This window comes from Pezoporus flaviventris, unplaced genomic scaffold (genome assembly GCF_033815535.1).
Source record: "Pezoporus flaviventris isolate CSIRO_AGI_PZ_B2104156 unplaced genomic scaffold, CSIRO_AGI_Pfla_v1 ptg000152l, whole genome shotgun sequence".
Taxonomy (NCBI): Eukaryota; Metazoa; Chordata; class Aves; order Psittaciformes; family Psittacidae; genus Pezoporus; species Pezoporus flaviventris.
Window position 1 is genome coordinate 14489 of NW_026892700.1, and position 23577 is coordinate 38065.

Consider the following 23577-nt stretch of genomic DNA (forward strand, 5'->3'; position numbering starts at 1 on the left):
GGGGGGGGGGGGGGGCACGTTCAGGCGTGTTCTTCAGCCAACTTCTCCGCCTTGGCCACCGCCTCCTCGATGGGCCCCACCATGTAGAAAGCTTGCTCGGGGAGATGGTCGTATTCACCTGTGGGGAGATGGGGGGTGAAGAGGAGGAGAAAGGGGGGGATGACACCCCCAAAACATCCGTGTGTCCCCATCCCCATCCCGGTTCTCTGTGTACCCGCCAGGATCTGCTTGAAGCCCTTGATGGTCTCCTGCAGCGGCACCAGTTTGCCCATGTGGCCGGTGAAGACCTCGGCCACTTGGAAGGGTTGGGATAAGAAGCGTTGGATCTTGCGGCCCGCGCCACCGTCAGCTTGTCCTCCTCGGAGAGCTCGTCCATGCCCAGGATGGCGATGATGTCCTGCAGGGACTTATAGTCCTGCAAAGAGCAGAAAACAGGGGGGGGGCGAGGGTGAGCGGCTCCACGTGCACCCCCCTAGCTTCCTACGGGGGGCAGCCCTGGATCCCTCACCTGCAGGATCTTCTGCACCCCTCGAGCCACGTCGTAGTGCTCGGGCCCCACGATGTTGGGGTCCATGATGCGGGACGTGGAGTCCAAGGGGTCCACGGCGGGGTAGATGCCCAGCTCGGCGATGGCGCGGGACAGCACCGTCGTGGCGTCCAAGTGGGCGAAGGTGGTGGCAGGGGCAGGGTCGGTCAAGTCATCGGCTGGCACGTAGATGGCCTGGGGATGGAAGGACGATGGGATGGAGGGACGATGGGATGGAGGGGATGATGGGGATAGGAAGGGACGATGGGGATGGAGGGACGATGGGATGGAGAGGATGATGGGGATGGAGGGGATGATGGAGGGACGATGGGGATGGAGGGGATGATGGAGGGACGATGGGGATGGAGGGACGATGGGGATGGAGGGACGATGGGGATGGAGGGACGATGGGGATGGAGGAACGATGGGGATGGAGGGACGATGGGGATGGAGGGACGATGGGATGGAGGGGATGATGGGGATGGAGGGGACGATGGGGATGGAGGAGATGATGGGGATGGAGGGGACAATGGGATGGAGGGACAATGGGATGGAGGGGACGATGGGGAGAAGGGACAAAGGGGATGGAGGGGACGATGGGGATAGGAAGGGACAATGAGGATGGAGGGGACAGTGGGGACAGGATGGGATGATGGGGACAGGAAGGGACAATGGGGATAGGAAGGGACAATTGCGTATAGGAGGTGACCATGAGGACAGGAAGGGACAATGGGGATGGAGGCGATGATGGGGACAGGAAGGGACGACGGGGATAGGAGGGGATGATGAGGATAAGAAGGGACAATGGGGATGCTGGGGACAGGAGGGGACGATGACACAGCATCCTTAGGGTGCACAATGCAGTCGTAGCCTCACCTGCACCGAAGTGATGGATCCCTTGCGCGTGGTGGTGATCCTCTCCTGCATGGTGCCCATATCAGTGGCCAGGGTGGGCTGGTAGCCCACGGCAGAGGGGATCCTGCCCAGCAGAGCTGACACCTTGGAGGGGGGTAGGGGTACAGAGGCTCTGAGGGGCTGCACAAGTGGATGGAGGGGGGGTCACAGCGGGGCTGGTGCTGAGCACCCACCTCAGAGCCAGCCTGGGTGAAGCGGAAGATGTTGTCGATGAAGAGCAGCACGTCCTGGCCCTCCTGGTCCCTGAAGTATTCGGCCACCGTGAGCCCGGTCAGGGCCACCCTGGCGCGGGCACCGGGGGGCTCGTTCATCTGCCCATAGACCAGAGCGACCTGCGGGCGAGGACGGGGGGTGGGCACGGTGCTACCGGTACCCCCCCCCCCTCAGGAGACCCCCTTCTCTATACCTTGGATGTGGCATCTTTGAGGTTGATGACCCCGGACTCGATCATCTCATGGTACAAGTCATTGCCCTCGCGGGTCCTCTCCCCGACGCCGGCGAACACCGAGTAGCCGCCGTGGGCTTTGGCCACGTTGTTGATGAGCTCCATGATCAGCACCGTTTTACCCACGCCGGCACCTCCGAACAAACCTGGCACCGGGGGAATCCTGCTCGATGCCCGGCCCATCCCGGCCGCTCCCCCACCTCCCTGCTCCCCTTTTCCTCCTCAGATCAATCCAAGTGGCTTCAGCCAGCTCAGAAGAACGAAAGTCAAACGGTTCCTCATCAGCGAAGGAATCTCCCGTCCCCGTCCCCCCCCATGCCCATAGGGAGCACGCACCGATCTTGCCCCCCTTGGCGTAGGGCGCCAGCAGATCCACCACCTTGATCCCTGTCACCAGGATCTCCTGCTCCACGCTCATCTCCACGAACTCGGGGGCTTCGGCGTGGATGGCAGCAAACCTGCGGGGAGGAACGGGGCTCAGGAGCTCCAACCGGGCCCCGGGGCTGAGCGCGGAGCCTGCTCACGGCGCAGCGCGGGTCGGGGTCGGCCTCGCTCACTGCTTGGTGGTGATGGGGCCCCGCTCGTCGATGGGCTCCCCGATGACATTCATGATCCGGCCCAAGGTCTCGGGGCCCACGGGGATGCGGATGGGAGCTCCGGAGTCCAGCACCTTCTGGCCCCTCACCAGCCCCTCGGTGCCGTCCATGGCGATGGTGCGCACCGTGTTCTCCCCTGCCAAAGGCCAAGGGCAGCGTCGCAGCAGCGCCCAAGGGCTGGCCCCGGGGAGCCGCCGGTGCCTTCCCCCGGGCACGGAAGCCGCAGACCGCGATCTCCCGACGGGAAACGCGGTCCTGAGGCCTCGCATTGAGATGCACGGCGGAGGCACCGGGAGCGCACGGCCGCGGCCGCAGCGGGCACTCACCGAGGTGCTGAGCCACCTCCAGCACCAGCCGCGTGTCCCGGCCCTGCACCTCCAGGGCGTTCAGGATGGGGGGCAGCCCCTCATCGAACTGCACATCCACCACGGCGCCGATAACGGCCACGATGCGCCCGGTGCTGGAGCCCGCCTTGGCCGCGGGGGCCGCCTGGGCCGCATAGTCCCGGCCTGCAGCGGGGTTGGGGGGGGGGAGACAACGGGGACGAGTCAAGGTCGGGGGCGGTTGGGGTGGGGGGGAAACGGCAGCTCCGGGCACCCGTGTGGGGCCGGGGCAAGGCCCGGAACCCCCGGGACCCCCCTCCCGGTGCTCCCGCTCCATCCCCGCTGCAGGCCCCGGCCCCGGCCCCTCACCCGCGTAGGCCCCAAGGTGACCCCGCGGGCGCGGCCCCGCACTCACGCGGCTCGGCGGCGGGCGCGGCCCCGCGGCTCAGCAGCAACGGAGGAGGCGGCGGCCGGGCCCGGCCTCGCGGCGCAGCAGCGGCCGCACAACGGCGGCGGCGGCGGCCCCCGAGCACCGACCCGCCAGCCCCAACATGGCGCCGCCGACTGAGCCCCGCGCCCCGCCCGCGCCTGCACGGCCCTCGGCGGGGCGGGACCGCGGCGCCACGTCGCGCGCCCCATTGGATACGGCGCCGACGCGCGCTCGCTCTGCGATTGGCCACGCTCTCCGCTCGCCGCGACGCCATTGGGAGGATTAGCCATCCGTCAAGGAGAGAGAGGAGGTGATTGGGAGAGCTTGGAGGGAAGGGGCGGGGACAAGCGCAGAGCGGCGGAAGCGGCGGCGCACGTGTCCGCGGTTGTCCTTGGACCGGGCGCGGTGACCGCGGCACCGGGGCCGCTTCCGTCCCGTCCCCCCCCCAGTCCCATTGCGGCCAATGGAGCCGCCGCTGCCCCCGTCCCGTCCCATCCCGTATCCCCCCCAATGCAGCCACCAGGGCCGTCAGCATCGCCTCCCCCCGGTCCCCCACCGTCCCCGTTCCCGGTGCGGAGCAGGAGGCGAGGCCCGGGAGTCTTCAACAGTTTATTAGAAAGAATGCAGACATTAAAAAAATCCCAGCTGCTCGGAACACAAATTGAGGTTTTTCAGCCCGGTTGGGAGGTGCCCCGGGGGGGCGGCGGAATTCCTGGTACCCGGTGCCCCCGGTGCCTCCCCACCCTTTCTCGCTTCCACAGCCACAGTGCAAATAGGATTTGGTCTAAAGGAACAGCTCAACAAGCAACAATGTACAGGCATCGCCCCGGAGGAGGAGGAGGAGGGTGTAAAGCTTTAGAGCCAAACGGTACCAAGGGACAGGCTCCAGCCACCGGTACCCGGTGACTCGGGATGGAACAACCCCACGGAGGAGAACTGGTGTTGCCTTTTCAATACAAAGTTTAATGGAAGGGCCCCACCGTGAGCCAACAGCCCCAGTTCTTGTTCCCGGTCCAAACATCCAATTTCAGGCCACAGGGACTGGGTAAAAGAAGGCGGGGGGGGGGGGAGAGGGAGAAATGCTCAATTCTATCAACTTGGTGTCAACTCAGGGTTGTCCCATGGGAATTATATCTGCTACGAGGCAAGGAGGCTCTGTAAACTTTATTGCAACTGTTCTGTCTCGATGGCCTACACCTCAACTGGGGGGGGGTTTGTTGGGGGTTGGTTGTTGGAAGGCTGGAAAACTGGTTCATGCATAAAGTTATTGCCTCTCGTGGCTTTCAGGCCGCCCCGTGCCATGGTACACACCTACCACCAGTGAAGCCATTGAAAATGGACTGAAAATGGGTTAAAGGATGCAGGAGCTCCCGTTAGGGCTATCATCAACTCAGGAATTCTTATCTCGGTTATGAAATGTTGTGATGAAGTTCTTTCCCCAAACCCTGAAGACGACGCTTTTTCCTTACTCCAGATCTGGCATTTCTAGAGAGGAAAGAGAAGAGGGAAGAGCGTTAGTGGGGTTGGGGTTGGTTTCAGCCTTGTTTCATCACCCTCAGCATCAGCCATGGGGCAGCTGAAGGCCTCTGGGTCTGGTTCTTCATAAGGAAGAGCCATGAACAGGCACTGGAACCACTCCATGAGAAGCCGCCTCCATGGGCAGGGCTGCTCTGAAAGCCAAAGCCTCCCCAGGCCTGCGCTGAGGAGGCCAAACTGGGATTTCAGGCTGCTGTGGAAAGGCTTCCATTGGATTACAGCCCTCGGCCAGGCCTGGCATTAGCTCAGAGGCAGGGTTCAGTGAGCGACCCCTCATGGAATCACGCTGGGACAGGACTTACTTTCATCATCACTGTCTGGTGAGTCCTGGGAAGAAGAAGAGACAACGTTAACTGGAGCAGAGCGGGCTTGAAGGAGCCTTTTTCCTTCACCACCACCCCTCCCACCAGCAGCAAAGGAGCTGCTGTTCCTGCAGTGAACCCTGTGCTGCTGCACAGCACGAGCTCAGTCTGGCCTCACTGGCACCAGGAGCTATGGATCCATCAGTGTGCTCTGGAGCCAGGCTGAGAGAAGGCTCCTTAAGGGGAGACCTGAGAGCAGCTCCAGTGCCTAAAAAGGGGTACAGGAAACCTGGAGAGGGGCTTTGGAGCTATTGAAGAGCCTGACCTCGGCACAGAGCAAGGGTGTATTTGCTACAGAGCACTTACATCATCTGCCCCATCTACTTCTGGCAAGTCTACGTCGTCATCTCCACCCATGTTGTTCATCATCTGCTCCAGAGAGATAAAAGCACGTTAGAGGGTGAAGCAGCACCGCAAGCGCCACTGGGAGGAGGAGGAAGGCTCTGCCCAGAGGGAATCCCAGGGAAGGAACCCCCAAATTCCAGGGATTCGTGCTCCCCTACCTCGGAAAAGCGATCGAAATTGGACATGTCTTCATCTGAGTCATCTTCCCAGTCTTTCCAGTTGTTGAAGTCCACACTGAGCCAGTTGAGCTGCGCAGCAACACAAGGGTGTTAGTGCAGGACAAGCAAGTACCGAGCTGGTACCGTAGGAAGGTAAAGCAGAAGCGCTGCTCTGAGGTGACCCACGAGCCACTGCATCACTTCCCCATCACCCAAATAGGAAACCCCACTGGAAAGCAGGCAGACAAGAGGAGCTGAACCCACCTTTGCCCTCTCTTTCGTTAACCTGGGCCATGCCTGACCGGACTCTCCTTTTCGTAAACAACACAAGATAGATCTGTCTGTTCTTTTATGCTTTGACTCCTGAAAGGGAGGAAAATCCCTGTTAACATCATCCCCCAAAGCTGCTTTTGTCACTTAGCTTCAGCTATCAACTTCATCCTTGCTCTAAAGGACACCATCTAGAGATGCTTTCGAGGCCGGAAGCGCCGCCAGCATCCCGAAGGAGCCGCTGTTCCCCAGGACGCAGCCCTAGGAAGCCAGGAGGATACTCACATTTGGATCAATATTGTTAAAAAGGTCGATTTCGTTTAAATGTTTGAAGTTATCGCTTCCTCCAAGACAACTGCGGAGAGAAAAGAAGACGTGGTTGGTCCACACCAGCCCCTGCACAGACATCTGCACGTCAGCACACGCATCACCCAGCCTGCTTCTTGTCTCTCTCCCTGCCCTTCTACCCGTTATCACGGTGGGGCACAAGAGCCCCATGGGATGCTCCAGGCTTGGGGAAGCTCCTCACGGGGAAGGACCAGCACGGATGGAGCTGAACAGGAAGCCCCGGGCAGGGCAGCGGAGCTGGAGCAGGGCCTGGAGCTCAAGCGGGATGGGGAAGGGCTGAGGGAAGCCCTGGCCCCGCACCTGAAGGTGAGTTTGGACTTCTCGAAGTTCACGTTCACGTCCTTGCTGTCCTCCACGCAGAACTCGATGAAGACGTAGTCTCGGCGGTCGTACCACTTGGCGGAGGCGGGCTGCCTGTGGAGGGGGGGGGACAGCGAGGTCAGCTCCCAGAGAGACAACGAAGCCAAGGAGAGACCCCCCCAGAGAGCTCCTTGGGGGAGCCCAGACCCACAGCAACGCAAAATGATGCCAAGCTTTAGGATGAGGGGGGCGGCTGCAGCTCCCCGATGCTTTTTGTCACCCAAGGAACAGGCCCCAAACCCCACTGAGGCTCTGGTTCACGTTCCTGGGGGGGTCCTTTGGCTTCTTCCAAGCACCACGAGCAGCGACACCCAGAAACCACCCCAGGGCTCTCGGGCTGGGCTGATGATCAGTGCTCTGAGCGAGCCAGATGGGCGCTCACCACGGTGCTTATTGCAGCTATAGGGCCTGTGGGGAGCTGAAGCACAACCCCAGCCCTGGATGTGACGCTTCCTGCGCTGAGGAGCGGGTGCTGGGTGCTGGTATCGCTCCCCAGGCGTTTCACCACCACCAACCTGGCTCTAGAGGCATTCCCTTCTCCAGCATTCCAAGGTGCTGGGCTTCCCACTGCAGCCTTGAGGGTGCTGCCCACAGGGTGCAAAGGCAGCAGCAACCCTCAGAGCAGCGTTGCAGGACAAGGCATCACTTCCACACGGGGTGAAAGAGAATGATTTCCTCCAGCACAGTTCCCATTCCCAACCTTTTATCCGGGTTTTCCAAGCTCAAATTCTTCCTTTAAGAGGGTGAAAGCTTTCTCTTGGCCGTGACCATTCAGCACCGCTAACACAGGATACCTGGAGCTGCAAACCCAACTCTGGGATGAGATGGATGCCGACATCCCAAGGAGACTCCACACACAGGGAAGCTGCTGGTGGAGCCTTCACGTGCTCCGAGTGCGTCAGGAGATGCTCCTGCATCCCCAGGGCATTTGCTGGTTCCTTAGAGATGCTCCAAAAGGAGCCCAATGCTTCCTCCTTCCTCAGCCAACTTCATCCCAGGAGCCCAAGGCTTTGGCTGGGACCATTCCCACGTCCTCAAGGGGTTTTAGGCCTCTCTGAAGCACATGGGTTCATTTAAACACTGCCTTACCCCATGCACCAACACAGCCCAGGGAACATCTCCTGTGCTCCACGGAAGGGGTTGGAAGGGACCTTAAAACTCATCCAGTCCCAACCCCTGCCACGGGCAGGGGCACCTTCCACTGGAGCAGGGGGCTCCAACCTGGCCTTGAGCACTGCCAGCGATGGAGCATTCAAACCTTCTCCATTCAACCCATTCCAGGGTCCCAGCACCCTCACACTACGGAGCTTCTGCCTTGTATCCAACCTGAACTCCCCCTGTTCCACTCTGAACCCATCACCCCCTGTCCCATCGCTCCAGTCCCTGATGCAGGTCCCTCTCCAGCATCCTTGTACCCCCCTCCAGGCACTGGAAGCTGCTCTGAGCTCCCCACGCAGCTTCTCTGCTCCAGCCCCAGTGCTCTCAGCCTGGCTCCTATGGGAGCTGCTCCAGCCCCTGAGCATCCTCGGGGCCTCCTCTTGCTCCAACAGCTCCATGCCCTCATGTTGGGGCACCAGGGCTGCTCCCTGCAATTCCCATCTCTTCCAGTCACCCATTGAGAAGACAATCCCAGGATTGCAGAAGAGCTTCCAGGAGCTCCGGAGCCACGCTCAGGTGCAGCTTTGCCCATGACACCTCAATGGAACCCACCTCCAGCTTAGCCACAGAGCTCAATTACTGCTTGGGGCCATCCAACCCCCTCCTTGGGTGTCCTGTGCACTCCGGATCCCGGGTTCATTTCCTGGGACGCATCCTGACCATTCCTAGAGCTTGAGGATGCTGCAGGATGAGCTTTTCACCCCCAGCCAACCGGGAACAGACCCGGCTTACGGAATCAGCTTTGCCTTTGCTTCCAATCGGGCTTTTTGAGTTAAACCCCTCTCATTTCACTCTAAACAACGCAAATTGAGCCGAGCTGATGCTTTCTAGAGGGGAAAACAACCGAGTTCCTCCCATTCCAATGCACCGGCCCCATCCTTCGGGGCTCCAAAGCACCACACCCCCCCTCGGTAAGCGCCGCTGCCCCGTTCCCCTCCATCCCTCCCCGCAAAGCCCAGCGCTACCGGACACCGGCCCCATGACCCGGCCCCGCATCCGCTTTAAACCCACCGCGGGAGCTGCGGAGGCCGCGAGCTCCGGTTTCCGGCTGCTCCGCGCGCACAGCCCCGGCACACGCGGGTCTGCGAGCGGCGCCTTCCGCGGGACCCACCGGGCGCTTCGCTTCGCCCCGGTTCAACCGCGACCATCCCCGTCCACACCCCCCGATCCCGCCCCATTCATCCCCACACGGGAACGGACCAGCCCGGGGGGGGGGCGGGGGGTGTGACCCCAAACCCCATCCCGGACCCCCCCCCCCCGGTACCGAACACCCCCCCCCAAGGTCACTACATGAGGCCTGCACCCCGCGGCCGCGCCTGCCGAGGCCTAAGGCCCGGCGGGGCCGCTCCTCCCCGCCCCGTTCTCCCGTTTCCCCCCCCCCCCCGCAGGGTCTCACATGGCTCCGGCGCGGTCCCGGGCGGGCTCCGGTGCGTGCAGGGCGCGGCGGGGGGGGGACAGGGCCGTGGCTCCGGGGCGGCGGCGGCGCTCGGTGGTGGCGGTGGCGGCGGGCTCGGGGCTGCGGCCTCGCTCCCACAATGCCCCGCGCGCTCGGAGCGCTGGTGACGCAGCAAAATCCCCCCCCCCAACCACCTCCCAGGGCCCCTCTGCGCATGCGCGGAGCGGCCCCCCCCCACGCCGCCCTTCTAGCAGCTTCTGGGCGCGCGCACGCGGGGCGGAGGGAGGGGGGACGGAGACGGCGGTTGCTATGGAGACGGGGCAGCGCTACCCCGGGTCCTAGCGCCCGCCCAGCTCCACGCGTCGGGGGTGGAATCGCGTCGCTGCTCCCTAAAAACCCCGTCGTTCCCACCGGGAATCCCGGCGGTTTTCCCAGAGAATCCCGGCGGTTTTCCCAGAGAATCCCGTCGCTTACCCCCCCCCCCCCAAGGAACCCTGCTGCTGCTCCATCGTTTACCCTAATGAAACCTGTCAACAGTGGGGTAACGGGGGCCTCCCAGCAGCACCCATCACCCCTTATTCCCTCCACAGCTTCCATGAGCTATTCCCAAACACAGGTTAATGGAATAGGGCTGGGAAAGCAGCGGGAAGGTGCCACTGTTGCAGATCCAGGCTCTCGGAGCAGTGGCTGGTAGGAGGCAAAGAGCCCCCCCCCCTTCAGGGCTTCCCACCAGCACATCCCTTTGGATCCAGCTGGAAGATGCCAGAATCCATCCCCATCCCGCTGTGAAGGGAAGCCCTGGGGTGCTGAAGGACGTGACACCCTGCACTGGAGTCATCCAGGCTGGAAGCGGGTGTCCTTTGGGACAGGAAGGAAAGGAGGGAAGAGGCTCCTGGGACAGGGTATCGGGCTGCGATCTTCCCGGGAGGAAGGTTCCACCCTGGGCCCTCGGCACCGGGAGCACCGGGTGTTTTCACCAACAATAAGCCACAACTTTTATTCCCGGATAGAAATAGTACAAATTTTAAACGCAGTCGCATTTGAACTCTTCTCTGAAACACCAAAAAAGGCTCCTCCATCCCACAGCTACATCGTCAACTCCTGTGGAGAGAAGGGAATGTGGGGATCCACGCCGCGGCAGCGGGAGACCCCCGTGGTGCCGGTCCCCATCCCAGCAGGAGCCCTCGCCGGGGCTGGCACTCACCATGATGGCATTTACAATGTCGTTACTGTTGTTCTTGAGGGCACGCACGGCCTTTGCTCGGGACACGTTCGCCTGCGACATCACCAGCTCAATGTCTTTCACCTCGACGCCGGTTTCGTCAACCTAAAGGAGCAGGGAATGAGGGAAGGAACCAGGTTGGGAAAGAGCCATGCCACCCAGAGCCTCATCTACATGGCTTGGGAACACCTCCAGGCATGCTTACTCAACCCCTGACAAACAGGATTGGCTTTGGACTTGTGCAAGGTGTTTGTCCCTGTCCCCCATGTCCCTCATCATTAAACACATGGATGTGAGGGATGGGCAACCCAGGGGATAAGGAATAGGCTGGATGGCTGCAGTGGATGCTGGAGAGCGACCCTGGTCAGGAACTGGAGAGAGAGGATAAGGGATGATGGTTTCAGACTGGAACAGGGGAGTTCAGGTTGAATCTAAGGCAGAAGTTCTTTAGTGTGAGGGTGTCGGACACTGGGATGGGTTGAATGGAACAAGTTTGGATGCCCCATCCCTGGCAGTGTTCAAAGCCAGGCTGGATGGGGCTCGGAGCAAGCTGCTCTAGTGGCAGGTGTCCCTGCCCCGTGGCAGGGGTTGGATGAGCTTTAAGCTCCTTTCCAGTCCAAACCATTCCATGATTTTATGAGTGTCCTGATGGTGGCAGCTCCCCCACGCTCCCAGGCCACAAAGAGAGGAGCTGGGAGGGAAGCCAGGGCAATGGGGACCTGCTCCTGCCCCTGCCCCATCCCTTTGCCATGGAAAACACAACAGAAGGAAAGCAAAGCAGGGGAATGCCCAGTGCTGGGCTCTGTCATTCCGAGCTCACCTCTTCCTCCTCACTCTCCTCCTGCACCGTGGGGGTCTGTGTGTTTTCCTGGATGTTTGAAACGGCTTCTCCCTGCACTTTGAACTTCTCAGCAGCTGCCAACTGGGCCTGTTGGGACAGGTCTTCGATCTGGCAGAGGGAAGAAGAAGTGAGACAGAGCAGGACACAGAGATCCGCATTCCCCACACTCCCCAGTGCATCCAGCTCTGCTCATAGGACCCCCAGGATCCATGTGGCAAGGCGGAACCCCCATGAGGGGGCCACCAGCGGGGTCACGTCACCTTTGCTTCGCCAAAGACTATGTAGGTGTCTGAAGCAGGGCTCTTGTACACGTCTGGCTTTGTGATGACAAAGAGGATGTTCTTGGATTTGCGGATGGTGACTCTGGTTACTCCTGTCACCTGGCGAAGGCCCAGCTTGGACATTGCCTGAAGAACCAGGAGAGAAAGGGAAGGGGGCAAAGGAGTGACTGAGACAGAGCAGCCTGAGGAACGTGTCCATAGAGTCATGGAATGGATTGGGTTGGATGGGACCTTGAAGCTCATCCAGTTCCAACCTCTACCACAGGGCAGGGACACCTTCCACTAGAGCAGCTTGCTCCAAGCCCTGGCCAACCTGGTTTGAACACTGCCAGGGACGGAGCATCCAAACCCTTCTCCATTCAACCCATTCCAGGCTCCCCTACAGGGAAGAGCCTCCTTAGATCCAACGTTCTCAGCCTGGCTCCATACGGGAGCTGCTCCAGCCCCTGCTCCTCTGCTCTCCAGAGACCTGTGCCCACGGATTAGGGCCTCACCCAGTGTGGCTTTCCTGCTGCAGAGCAGCATTCCCAGGCTTTTAGCCAGGAGCTTGGGAGGGAATTCACTTCCCAGCCCAACCCTCAGCCCCCAGCCACGAGGAGTTTGCATCCCTCTGCCCGAGGGCCAGACAGGGGACCCAGAGCCAGCACGGGGCGATGCTGTGCCATCCATCCCTGAATCCCTCCTCACCTTCCGTGCTTTCTTTTCACTCCGGCTCTGTTTCGCTTTGCTGACGGGTTCTTCATCTATCTCAGCTGCTGCTGCAAGCTGCAAGGACAGAGAACAGGAGGGATCACGGCAATCCTGGTGGATCCCACCACCACCCCTGCCACCCTCCCTACCTGTGCCTGCTGTGTCGTGGCCTGTGTGGAGTCTTGCTCTTCGAGCTCTGGTACGGATTCATCGCTGTCAGACTCTGTTCCGGACCCTACGGACCAAACTCAAGTCACTTCCTGCACCTCAGCTCAGGGCTGCACCAAGAGCCGGGAGCCACATGCCAAGGTTTCCACTCAGCGCGGTGAATCTGGTGTCAAACCGGTTCAGGCAGCACCTGGAGCTCAGCTACACAGCGCAGGGACGGAAGCCAACTCCTGCTGCCCCGTTCCACAGCTTCCCTACGAGGAGTGACCCTGCAGGAGCATCTCTGGATGCTCGCCTTGGCTCCTGCTCGGGGAGCACAAGCCGTGTCTGAGCACAGAGCTGGGTGTCTCCGGGTGACCACAACGCCCTCTCATGCACCATTACCTCCATTCGGTCCCGTGTCCTCCTCCACAAAGCTCCACACAGGAGCCCTCGGGGATCCCAAGAGCTCGAGCAGGCAAAGGAGCCTCCCCGGAGCCTGGTTTGGCCCCACATCCTCCTGGCTGACGGGCACAAGGCCATGGACCAGGCCCGTGAAGCCAGCTCCGGCTGAGCCATGCCACAAGCCACACCGTGCCCTGAGCACACGCTGTTAGTGCCCCTGGGCCCTGATCCCATGGGATACATCCCCTCCCTGTCCCCCAGCTCTGGCACGGCTCAGACCTGCCCCCCCCCCCCCTTCCCTGGAGAGCCCAACACACCAAGTGCCATGGGGGGGGCGGGTTAGTATCCAGGCAGTGCCACTCCATGCACACAGCAATCCGTGGGGACAAATACCCTTGTCATTCCTGAGGCCGGGCTGCTTGGCCGGAGCAGGAGCCTCGGGGGGGGCCACGGCTGCTCGGGGGCACAGATCCACCAGGATGGGCTGCACCGGCGGCTCGGCAGCGGGAGGCTCGGGGGGGATCAGGGGGGCAGCTCCTCGTCGTCGTTGTCATTGGGGATGGAGGGGGGGGCTTTGGTGCCGGGTTTGGACGGGGACGGGCGCTTGGAGGCCTTGCCGGGGCTCTGCTTCTTCACGGGGGGAGTGGGAGGGGGGGCAGAGCCACCCGTGGCCTTCTGGGGAGCAGCGGCATCAGGAGGTGGCTTCTGGGGGGCACCAGGAACCCCCGGGGCTGGGGGTGCGGATGGGGCTCCTGGAGCTGCACCGGGGCTCTTGGGAACTGCTTTGGCTGCAGGAGCTGATGGAGCTGCCTTGGCTGGGGCTGATGGAGCAGCGCCCGGGCTCACAGGAGCTGCCTTGGCTGCAGGACCTGATGGAGCAGTGCCTGGGCTCACAGGAGCTGCCTTGGCTGCAGAAGGTGATGGAGCTGCCTTGGCTGGGGCTGATGGAGCAGTGCCCGGGCTCACAGGAGCTGCCTTGGCTGCAGAAGGTGATGGAGCTGCCTTGGCTGGGGCTGATGGAGCAGTGCCGGGGCTCACAGGAGCTGCCTTGGCTGCAGGGGGGGCTGCAGGAGCTGATGGAGCGGTGCCCGGGCTCACAGGAGCTGCCTTGGCTGCAGGAGGGGTGGCTGGAGCTGGGGTGGCTGCATCGGGGCTCTTTGGAGGTGCTTTGGCAGCAGCAGGAGCTGCTGTGGCTGGGGCTGATGGAGCAGTGCCTGGGCTCACAGGAGCTGCCTTGGCTGGGGCTGATGGAGCAGTGCCTGGGCTCACAGGAGCTGCCTTGGCTGCAGGAGGTGATGGAGCTGCCTTGGCTGGGGCTGATGGAGCAGTGCCCGGGCTCACAGGAGCTGCCTTGGCTGCAGGGGGGGCAGCAGGAGCTGATGGAGCAGTGCCTGGGCTCACAGGAGCTGCCTTGGCTGCAGGGGGGCAGCAGGAGCTGATGGAGCAGTGCCTGGGCTCACAGGAGCTGCCTTGGCTGCAGGGGGGGCAGCAGGAGCTGGGGTGGCTGCACCGGGACTCTTTGGTGGTGCTTTAGCCACAGGGGGGGCAGCAGGAGCCGCTGCAGCCGCTGGCACTGGAGCAGCAGCAGTGGAGCTGCTCTTGGGAGGCTTTTTGGCTGCAGGGGGGGCAGGAGCTGGGGGAGCTGCAGTGGCAGGGGCAGAGGGAGCAGGGATCGGGCTCACAGGAGCCCCTTTGGCTGCAGGAGGGGCTGAGGGAGCAGGGACTGGGCTCGTGGGACCTGCTTTGGCTGCAGGAGGGGCTGAGGGAGCAGGGCCAGGGCTCACAGGAGCCCCTTTGCCCGCAGGGGGGGCAGCAGGAGCTGCTGTGGCAGGGGCTGAGGGAGCAGGAACCGGGCTCCCAGGGGCTGGTGGAGCTGGGGGCACAGGCGGGGAGGGGGCAGCAGCAGGGCCCACAGGGGCTGCAGTGGCAGCAGCAGGAGCAGCAGGGGCAGGGCTCACAGGAGCTGGTTTGGCTGCAGGAGGGGCAGGAGCTGCAGTGGCAGCAGCAGGAGGGGCAGGGACAGGGCTCACAGGAGCCGGTTTGGCTGCAGGAGGGGCAGGAGCTGCTGTGGCAGCAGCTTGAGGAGCAGGAGGGGCAGAGACAGGGCTCACGGGGGCTGCTTTAGCTGCAGGAGAGGCAGGAGCTGCTGTGGCAGCAGCAGGAGGAGCAGGAAGGGCAGAGACAGGGGTCACAGGAGCCGGTTTGGCTGCAGGAGCTGCAGTGGCAGCAGCAGGAGGAGCAGCAGGGGCAAGGGTCACAGGAGCAGGTTTGGCTGCAGGAGCTGCAGTGGCAGCAGCAGGGGCAGGGACAGGGGTCACAGGAGCAGGTTTGGCTGCAGGAGCTGCAGTGGCAGCAGCAGGAGGAGCAGCAGGGGCAGGGACAGGGCTCATGGGGGCTGCTTTGGCTGCAGGAGGGGCAGGAGCTGCCATCGCTGGTGGGACAGGCGGGGAGGTGGCAGTGCCAGGGCCCACAGGAGCTGCTTTGGCTGCAGGAGGGGCAGCAGCAGGAACAGGGACAGGGCCCTCAGGGGCTGCTTTGGCTGCAGGAGGAGCAGGGACAGGAACAGGGCCCACAGGAGCTGCTTTGGCTGCAGGAGGAGCAGGGACAGGGGCTTGAGGAGCTGCTTTGGCTGCAGGAGGAGCAGGGACAGGGACGGGGCCCTCAGGAGCTGCTTTGGCTGCAGGAGGGGCAGCAGCAGGGACAGGAACAGGGCCCTGAGGAGCTGCTTTGGCTGCAGGAGGAGCAGGGACAGGGACAGGAACAGGGCCCTGAGGAGCTGCTTTGGCTGCAGGAGGAGCAGGGACAGGGACAGGAACAGGGCCCTGAGGAGCTGCTTTGGCTGCAGGAGGAGCAGCAGCAGGAGGAGCAGGGACCGGGCTCCCAGGAGCTGCTTTAGGCGCAGCTGCCACTGTGGGTGTGACAGGGGCCGGGGGCACAGTGGGTGCCACTGGGGACATGGGACTCAGTGAAGCTGCTGGGGGTGGCCCTGGGGGAGATGGGGCAGCTGCCAGAGAGGGCACGGGCAGGGCAGGGCCCAGGGGACAGGTACTGGCAGGAGCAGGAGCCCCAGGGGCCGCGGTGGCAGCAGGACCCCCCGGTGACATCCCTGGGGGTGACAGTGGGGCCCTGGGGGCAGCCAGGAAGGCGGGAGGGGGGGGCGGGCTCTGGGGACAAGCTGCAGCCTTGGGGGGCACAGTGGGAGCAGGCAGGAAAGGGGGGGACACCGGGGGGGGCGGTGACACAAGGGGAAGGGAAGGGGGAGGTGGGAGAGGGGTGGCAGGGGAGGAGAGCGCTGCGGGGGGAGCACCAGGGCTGATGGGGGGGGGCACCGTCACAGCAGCAGCAGGAGCAGGGGCCACTGGAGACACTGGGTTAACTGGGGCAGGCCCTGGAGAGCCTGGGGCTGGAGGGGGGGCAATGGTAACCGGGACCTGCAGAGCTGGGGCAGGGAGCTGCGGGGGGGCAGAGAACACGGGGATGGCCGCAGCTGGGACCACAGGGGGGGAAATGGGGGCCGGGGGGCCCGGGGGGAGCAGCAGAGCAGTGGTGGGACTGGGCAGCTCTGCTGGGAGAGCCTGGGCTGGGGTCAGGGCTGGGGAGGGAGCAGCGAGAGGAACAGCTACAGGAGAGAAAGAGAGTGAACCCATGAGAGAAGGGAGCAGGGGGGACACACGGCCCTGCCCCCCCCCCCCACCCCAGCAGAAGAGCATCACCCAATGCACCAGCACAGACAGGACCTTCATCCCCTCCTAGGAACCAGCACAAGGCCCTGGGCTCCCCCAATCTAACCTTGGCATTTGGGAATGCCGGGCTCTGCCCTTGGCTCTTCCCTCCCAGAGGGGTTGTCCCAAGCTCCACAGAGGCCTGGCCAGACCCCAGGGCTGGGAAGCCCCATCCTGGGCTGCACTGGGATGAGGATCCACTGAGGGTTCGAATCCAACTCTGGCAGAGCCCCCTCCGGCCTTGTGGGACACGGGATGCTGAGTCCTGGCTCCATGCAGTGACCTGCCCCTCCCCGTGCAGGCTGTTAAGGGTTAATGTAACTGCACCCCCTGTCCCTCCCCCAGAACAACAAACTCTGGTTACGGTGCCACACGAGGGGTTAAAGTGGGTCCCCAGTACCTGGCGCTGGGACAGGAGCAGTGCCAGGGGCTGCGGGGTGAGAACAACGCGTTAAGACAAGTGATGGGAGCATCCCAACACCATTCCCAACACCAGCTGGTGATCAAAGGGAAGCGCTCAGGGGAGAGGCTGTCAGAGCAGCCAGTCTGACCAGTGGAACCAGCACCCGTGCTGGCTGGGAGAGTGGAACCTGCCCAGCCCCACGCAGGGCATCACCCAGAGCCCGGAGGCAGCGACCCAACACCCTCAGCTCGCTGCTCCCCGGAGCAGCACCACGTGTGGAGGCCTCAGAGCCTCCTCTGCGGTCTGAGTTGGAAGGGACCTTAAAGATCATCCAGGTCCAACCCCTGCCACGGGCAGGGGCACCTTCCACTGGAGCAGGGGGCTCCAATCTGGCCCTGAGCACTGCCAGCGATGGAGCATCCAAACCTTCTCCATTCAACCCATGCCAGGGTCCCAGCACCTTCACACTACGGAGCTTCTGCCTTGTATCCAACCTGAACTCCCCCTGTTCCACTCTGAACCCATCACCCCCTGTCCCATCGCCCCAGTCCCTGATGCAGGTCCCTCTCCAGCATCCCTCTGAGCTCCCCACGCAGCTTCTCTGCTCCAGCCCCAATGCTCTCAGCCTGGCTCCTATGGGAGCTGCTCCAGCCCCTGCTCATCCTCGTGGCCTCGCTCCAACAGCTCCATGTCCTCATGTCATTACGTCTTAGTCACTTCCCAAGCCTATCCCAGTGGGAGGAGATGGGAACCCACCGGAGCCAACAGGCACCAGGCCACGTCCTGCCCCAGAGAAGGAACGTGCTCCAGGCAGGAGCAACAACCCCTGGCGAGAGCTGCGCTGCTCCCGAGCCCCGCACACACACAGCGGCCCCCTCCGGGCAGCCCCTTCCCCCCCACCGGCTCCCTTTGAGGCTGCTCCCAGCTGGGAATGGGGAGGACGCTGGGAAGCGGCCCCAGCGCAGGAATCCCAGCGATTCCTGGAGGGAGCCCAACGGCTCCGGATGCTCGGCACTGCAGCTGCCACAGCAAGAGCCGTCACTCAGCCCCACATTCCCTCCTGATCCCCACATCCACAGACCCCGCTCGCAGGGAAAGCCACGGAATGAGCCAGGCTGGGGAAGAGCAGGGGCCCTGCTGCCACGCTGCTGCTGAGCTCCCGTTCAGCTCCAGCAGCGCAGCTCCTTTCCCGGGAGCAGCTTCCCCAAGCCTGCAGCATTCCATGGGCTATTCCTGGGATGCACCAAAGCCAGGCAGCCCCAGGGCACGGGGACCCCTCCGATGGAGCCAGGCAGAGCCTGAGCCCTGCTCCCCAACCCCAACCCATCCCCAACCTCAACCGGCTCCAGCGCTTGGAGGCCTCCTGACCCCCCCCCCCCGGCCCATCCCCATCGCTCCAATGACACCCGAGGGAGCTGCGACACGGGGGGGGGGGGGGTGTCCCTCCAATGCAATGACTGCAACAGCCGGGTTTGGGACGGGGGAGAACAACCGAACACAGCAGCAACGAGCAATCCCCCCCCCGGGGGTCAAGCTCCCCCCGTTAACACCGACCGGCTGCGGGGCCCGGTGTGTGTCCGGCCTCACCTGTCTCAGCCTGCGGCTGCGGCAGCTCCTGCTCGGTGGCCGGGACGGTTTCTGTCGCTTCGCCGGGCATTTCTGCGGAGAGGGAGAACGCACCATGGCCGGGGGCCGCCCGCCGCCACCGGCTACCGGACACCCCGCTACAGGCCGCGTTCTACCGGCCCTCCCGGCCCCAGCGGCCTGGCTCCCGCTGCCCTCCCGCCCGCCCTCCCTCCCTCCTTCCAGCCCGCCCGGGGGCGGCCCGTAAGGGGCTATCGGCCCCCGCCGAGGCGCCGGAGCGGCGGATGACGGCGGATGGCGACGGATGGCGGCGGATGGACTCACTGTGCGGGGAGCAGGGTCCAAGATGGCGGCGGAAAGAGAGCGAGCGGCTGGATGCGGGACTTCCGGGAGGATGAGCACATCCGGGGCACGGGGCCCCGCTCCGGCCACCGCGCTCCTGCGTTCCGGGTTCTTTCCGTTCCGCCCCCCCCCTTCCCTCCTTGTGGGGCTGGGACCACCGGTGTGGGGCCGAACCCCCGCTATAGGGCAGGGTATGGGGAGCAGCAGCCCCACAAGCCCAAGACAGAGGCAGGTGCCGGGCGCAGACAGGCGGTGAATGGGGACATTTAATGATGTTTGCGTAGAAAAGGGACAAAACCAGAGAAGGGTCCGTGTGGGGCAGGGGGAGTGGGGCAGGGATCGGGATGTGGCTCCGGGCACCGGAGGGGAGGATGGCAGAGGCCTCAGAAGTCTCCTTGCAGGTCTGTAATGAGGAGAGACAGGGAGGTTTGTAGCCAAGAGCTCCCATTTGGGTCCCATTCAGCTCCCATTGGGGTTCCCATTCGGGTTCCCATTCAGCTCCCATTAGGGCTCTCATTCAGCTCCCCATTCGGGTCCCATTTGGGTTCACATTCAGGTCCCATTGGGGTTCCCATTCAGCTCCCCATTCTGGTCCCATTCAGCTCCCATTGGGGCTCTCATTCAGGTCCCATTCAGCTCCCATTGTGGCTCTCATTCTGCTCTCATTCAGGTCCCATTGGGGCTCCCATTCTGGTCCCGTTCAGGCTCCCATTTGGGTCCCATTCAGGTCCCATTGGGGCTCCCATTCTGCTCCCATTCAGGTCCCACTGGGGCTCCCATTCTGCTCCCATTCAGGTCCCACTGGGGCTCCCATTCTGCTCCCATTCCGGTCCCATTCTGCTCCCATTCAGGTTCCTATTGGGGCTCCCATTCAGGTCCCATTGGGGCTCCCATTTTGCTCCCATTCAGGTCCCATTGGGGCTCTCATTCTGCTCCCATTCAGGTCCCATTCAGCTCCCATCCTGCTCCCATTCAGGTCCCATTCTGCTCCCATCCTGCTCCGGTGCAGCACAGCCCCTCGCTGGCACCCACCGCTCCTCCTCCGCATCTCCCCCCTCCGCGCTCGCTCCATGTCCTCCACGAAGTGCTCGAAGAGCCGCACGTAAGGCGCCAGGCTCGTCCTCTTGTAGTCTGCAGGAGGTGGGGCTGAGCAGGAGCCATGGGGGGAGCCCCCCATTGCCCCCCCAGGTCACACTCACCCCGCGCGCGCCGCTTGGGCTCTGTCTCCGCTCCATCCTCCTGCTCCCCGTCGGCACCGGCCGCATCCAGCTCGTGGCACAGGGAGCTGCGGGCAAGGCCATGATGGGCTGTGAGGTCTTCTCCAACCCGGTTCATTCGGTGATGGGACCTGGGGGGGGGCCCTGGGGGCAGAGCCGGGCCCCACTGCTCATCACGTACCTGATGGTGGGGACGGTGAAGGGGTCGAACTGGTCGAGCTTCTGCAGGTCCAGGGGTACCGAAATGCGACCTGAAGGAGAGAAGTCATGGGGCTGCTGGCCCTATGGGATGCTATCCCTATGGGATGCTATTCCTATGGGATGCAATTCCTATTAGGATGCTATTGCTATGGAATACTATCCCTATGGGATGCTATCCCTATTGGGACGCTCTCCCTATGGGATGCTATCCCCATTGGGATGCTCTCCCTATGGGATGCTATTCCTATTGGGATGCTCTCCCTATGGGATGCTATCCCCATTGGGATGCTCTCCCTATGGGATGCTATTCCTATTGGGACGCTCTCCCTATGGGATGCTATCCCTATTGGGATGCTCTCCTTATGGAATGCTATCCCTATTGGGACGCTCTCCCTATGGGATGCTATCCCCATTGGGATGCTATCCCTATTGGGATGCTATCCCCATTGGGATGCTCTCCTTATGGAATGCTATCCCTATTGGGACGCTCTCCCTATGGGATGCTATCCCCATTGGGATGCTATCCCTATTGGGATGCTATCCCCATTGGGATGCTATCCCTGCACGGTGCCATCCCCACCCCAGACCAACCTGTTTTGGGGTGGACGCTGAAGGGGCTCTTCAGGAGGTGCCCGACCCCTTTGCTGACGTTGATGTCGAGGCGGGGGAAGCAGAACTGCAGCATCACCTCCCAGTCCGCGAAGCACGAGGTGCCCTTCCCGGCCGCTGCCTGCTTCTGTGGGGCACACGTGTGGGGCAGGGCCAGTGGGGTGGGCGCTGGTGCCCGGGCCCTGGTCCCTGGATGGGGTCACACTCACCCGTGTCCGCTCCATGTGGCCCTTGAGCAGCTCCCAGCGCTGCACCGAGTCCCGCTTCTTGGGGAACTCAGCCCGCAGCGCCTCGCGGTGCTGTGGGCAGGGTCAAGGCTGCTCACGGACAATGGGAGACCCACGGCATTGGGGTGGGAGGGAGGGACCTTAAAGCTCATCCAGCTCCACGGGCAGGGACACCTTCCACCGGAGCAGGGTGCTCCAAGCCTGGCCTTGAGCACCGCCAGGGATGGTGACTCCATCATCCCCTGGGTACCCTGTTCCAGGGCCTGAGCATCCTCTGGGGTGACCCCGTTCCCCCCTTCGGACCCTCCATCCAGCACCGAGCGCTGCGGCATGCCCCCCACAGGAAGGATATCCTCCGGGATGAGGGCCAGCACCTTGTCCCAGCTCTCCGGGCTGCCCAGGATATCCTGCCCCACCAGTGCGTAGCTCTCAAAGTACTTCTCCACCACAGCGACCGAGCGCCTGTGGAGCAGGGAAGAGGCTCAGCACCACTCAGCATCATTCAGCACCACTCAGCACCAGGGAAGGGGGTCCCCAGCCGACCTGATGAAGGGGTGGATGGGCTCGGACAGATTCACCTTCTTCACGGTCTCTGCTCCACCCTGGGGGGGACAGCGATGCTCAGCGGGTTGGGGGGCCGTAAGGGGGTGCCCGGCTCCCCATGCACCCACCTTCACCAGGGTCAGGTACTCCACAGTGGCCGCCCGCAGCGCTGGGGACCACTTGCGCACGGCATCATCGCACACCCAGCAGTGGACACCCCTCCGGCCCGAGTACACCCACAGGCGATGCTTCAGCCCCAGGTCCTCTACGGAGGGGACAGCGGGAGCGTGTTGGGATGCGGCATTCCCAACCCAACCCCATCGGACACCACCACATCCACGGGTGCATGAGGGGTCCCCAGGACCCTCACCCACGAGTGCACGGTCGATGATGCGGACGGCGATGGTCATCAGGGTCCAGCACTTGGAGCAGATATCGGCGGAGCTGTGGGCAGAGAGCAATGGGTCAGGCTGCACCCCCTGCCCCTGCAACCCCCCCTTTTATCCCTTTCCAGCTCTCCCGGCTCCTGTGGGGAACCTGCAGCACGTCCGGACGTCGTCGTAGTCCGTCATGTCGATATCAAAGACCAGCTCCTTCTCCTGCGGCTGGAAGGCTCCCAGGTGCACCGTGTTGTGCTGGTTGGGCTGCAGGATGGGACGGGAATGGGCTCAGTGCCACCGGGGCCCGGTCCCCCTTGGGGTGCCCGGATCAAGGACTCACCCGGTGGGAGTAAACGGCGCCGATGTCGATCTTGTAGGGGTTGGTTTTCTGCAGCTCCCGCTCCAGCTCCTGGGGGCTGCCGAAGGACTGGAAGCGCACGTAGACATCGTCCCGCAGCGTGAAGGAGAACTCCCGCAGCTGGAAGTAGTTCTTCACCACTGCAGGGGGGTGGGAGGAGGGTTGCAGGGTACCCCCGGCTGGTACCACAGCCCCCCCCGGGACCTGGTATTGGAGCCTCCAACCCGGTACCACAGCCCCAGCCTGGTCACACAGCCCTGACCCGGTCCCGCAGCCCCTGGGACCGCAATCCCCAGTACCCGGTACCGCATCCCCAGCCCGGTACCACAGCCCCAACCTCGTACTGAAGCTCCCAGGACCCGGTCCCACATCCCCAACCCGGTCCTGCATCCCCGACCTGGTCCTGCATCCCCAGCCTGGTACCGCAGCCCCAGTCCAGTACCAAAGCACCCGGGACCCAGGACCGCAGTCCTGGCCCAGTATCACAGCCCCAGTCTGGTCCCGCAGCCCCGACCCGGTACAGAAACACCTGGGACCCGGGACCGCAGTCCCGACCCGGTCCCGCAGCCCCGACCGGGTACGGGGGACCGCAGTCCCGACCCAGTATCACAGCCCCAGCACGGAACCACAGGCCCGACCTGCTTCTGCATCCCCAACCCGGTTCCGCATCCCCAACCCGGTTCCGCATCCCCAGCCCAATTCCGCAGCCCCGACCCGGTCCCGCAGCCCCCGGGACCGCAGTCCCGACCCAGTATCAGAGCCCCAGCCGGGTCCCGCATCCCCGCCCCGCTCCCGCATCCCCGTCCCTGTACCCCAGCCCCGCTCCGGTCCCTGATCCCCGCCCCGCTCCCGCACCCCGCTCACCGCCGCCGTAGCCGAGCCAGCGGCCGTAGGCTCCGTGCGGGAAGAGGCGCCGGTAGAAGACCGGGAGCAGCTCGGGCAGCGCCGCGGGTTCGAACCGCGCCATGGCGGGCGGGAAGCGGCGGGAAGCGGAGCGCGGGGACCGCCGGGAGGTGTAGTCCGGCCCCGGAGGGGGGGGGGGGGGGCAGCGGCTCGAGTCACGTCGGGGGAAGACCCGGGGGGTCCCGGGATGCTCGGGGGGGGTCCCGGGATGCTCGGGGGGGTCCCGGGGCGGCAGCGCATGGGGGGGGGGGGGTGCGGGAAGCCCCGGGGCTGCCCCGCTCCGCGTTAACGATTACCCCGACGGCCGCACGGAGCGGGGCTGAGCCCGCAAGGC

The 23577-nt window shown here is 63.7% G+C and overlaps 4 protein-coding genes and 1 non-coding gene across 5 annotated transcripts; all 5 read right to left on the minus strand.

Annotated features, from left to right (window-relative positions):
- Positions 1-3358, minus strand: ATP5F1B (ATP synthase F1 subunit beta). Its single transcript, XM_061479557.1, is given in 12 exon segments — positions 1-118; positions 215-334; positions 337-415; positions 509-721; positions 1403-1525; positions 1615-1773; positions 1848-2032; positions 2223-2344; positions 2444-2618; positions 2809-2991; positions 3221-3265; positions 3268-3358. Coding segments are annotated over 12 exon segments (1593 nt in total). The 3' UTR covers positions 1-20.
- Positions 2104-2177, minus strand: LOC133283080 (small nucleolar RNA SNORD59). Its single transcript, XR_009747751.1, has one exon. It is a non-coding gene; the product is annotated as a small nucleolar RNA SNORD59 (small nucleolar RNA).
- Positions 3359-3826: 468 nt separating the features above from the next.
- Positions 3827-9298, minus strand: PTGES3 (prostaglandin E synthase 3). The gene is made up of 8 exons (XM_061479544.1): positions 9169-9298; positions 6555-6668; positions 6192-6261; positions 5901-5999; positions 5637-5726; positions 5440-5502; positions 5074-5098; positions 3827-4720 (listed from the first exon to the last, which is right to left on the minus strand). Coding segments are annotated over exons 1-8 (483 nt in total). The 5' UTR covers positions 9171-9298; the 3' UTR covers positions 3827-4700.
- An 840-nt stretch (positions 9299-10138) lies between these two features.
- Positions 10139-18884, minus strand: NACA (nascent polypeptide associated complex subunit alpha). Its single transcript, XM_061479543.1, has 8 exons — positions 18788-18884; positions 18467-18538; positions 12352-12437; positions 12200-12277; positions 11492-11638; positions 11211-11339; positions 10373-10495; positions 10139-10269 (listed from the first exon to the last, which is right to left on the minus strand). The coding sequence occupies exons 2-8, from the start codon at positions 18534-18536 to the stop codon at positions 10255-10257; spliced, it is 648 nt and encodes a 215-aa protein (XP_061335527.1). The 5' UTR covers positions 18537-18538; positions 18788-18884; the 3' UTR covers positions 10139-10254.
- A 271-nt stretch (positions 18885-19155) lies between these two features.
- PRIM1 (DNA primase subunit 1) lies at positions 19156-23361 on the minus strand. The gene is made up of 13 exons (XM_061479541.1): positions 23205-23361; positions 22323-22480; positions 22140-22246; positions 21973-22046; positions 21731-21867; positions 21603-21661; positions 21407-21521; positions 21042-21128; positions 20815-20959; positions 20204-20273; positions 20005-20090; positions 19838-19936; positions 19156-19208 (listed from the first exon to the last, which is right to left on the minus strand). Exons 1-13 carry the CDS (start codon positions 23305-23307, stop codon positions 19189-19191), a joined length of 1260 nt encoding a protein of 419 aa, XP_061335525.1. The 5' UTR covers positions 23308-23361; the 3' UTR covers positions 19156-19188.
- Between the last annotated feature and the right edge of the window lie 216 nt (positions 23362-23577).

Excerpts from the sequence above, each read along its gene's own strand:
- PTGES3 (XM_061479544.1), bottom strand. Across the intron at positions 6,000-6,191 it reads TTAACAATATTGATCCAAAT|GAGTCAAAGCATAAAAGAAC; the intron begins GTGAGTATCCTC and ends CCTCCCTTTCAG. Across the intron at positions 5,099-5,439 it reads AAGTAGATGGGGCAGATGAT|GACTCACCAGACAGTGATGA; the intron begins GTAAGTGCTCTG and ends TCTTCTTCCCAG.
- PRIM1 (XM_061479541.1), bottom strand. The coding sequence starts at position 23,307 with ATGGCGCGGTTCGAACCCGCGGCGCTGCCCGAGCTGCTCCCGGTCTTC. Across the intron at positions 21,868-21,972 it reads CATCGACCGTGCACTCGTGG|AGGACCTGGGGCTGAAGCAT; the intron begins GTGAGGGTCCTG and ends TCCCCTCCGTAG. Across the intron at positions 19,209-19,837 it reads GGAGATGCGGAGGAGGAGCG|ACCTGCAAGGAGACTTCTGA; the intron begins GTGGGTGCCAGC and ends TCCTCATTACAG.
- NACA (XM_061479543.1), bottom strand. The coding sequence starts at position 18,536 with ATGCCCGGCGAAGCGACAGAAACCGTCCCGGCCACCGAGCAGGAGCTG. Across the intron at positions 12,438-18,466 it reads GCAGCCGCAGGCTGAGACAG|GGTCCGGAACAGAGTCTGAC; the intron begins GTGAGGCCGGAC and ends TTTGGTCCGTAG. Across the intron at positions 10,496-11,210 it reads AGGAGAGTGAGGAGGAAGAG|GTTGACGAAACCGGCGTCGA; the intron begins GTGAGCTCGGAA and ends CTGCTCCTTTAG.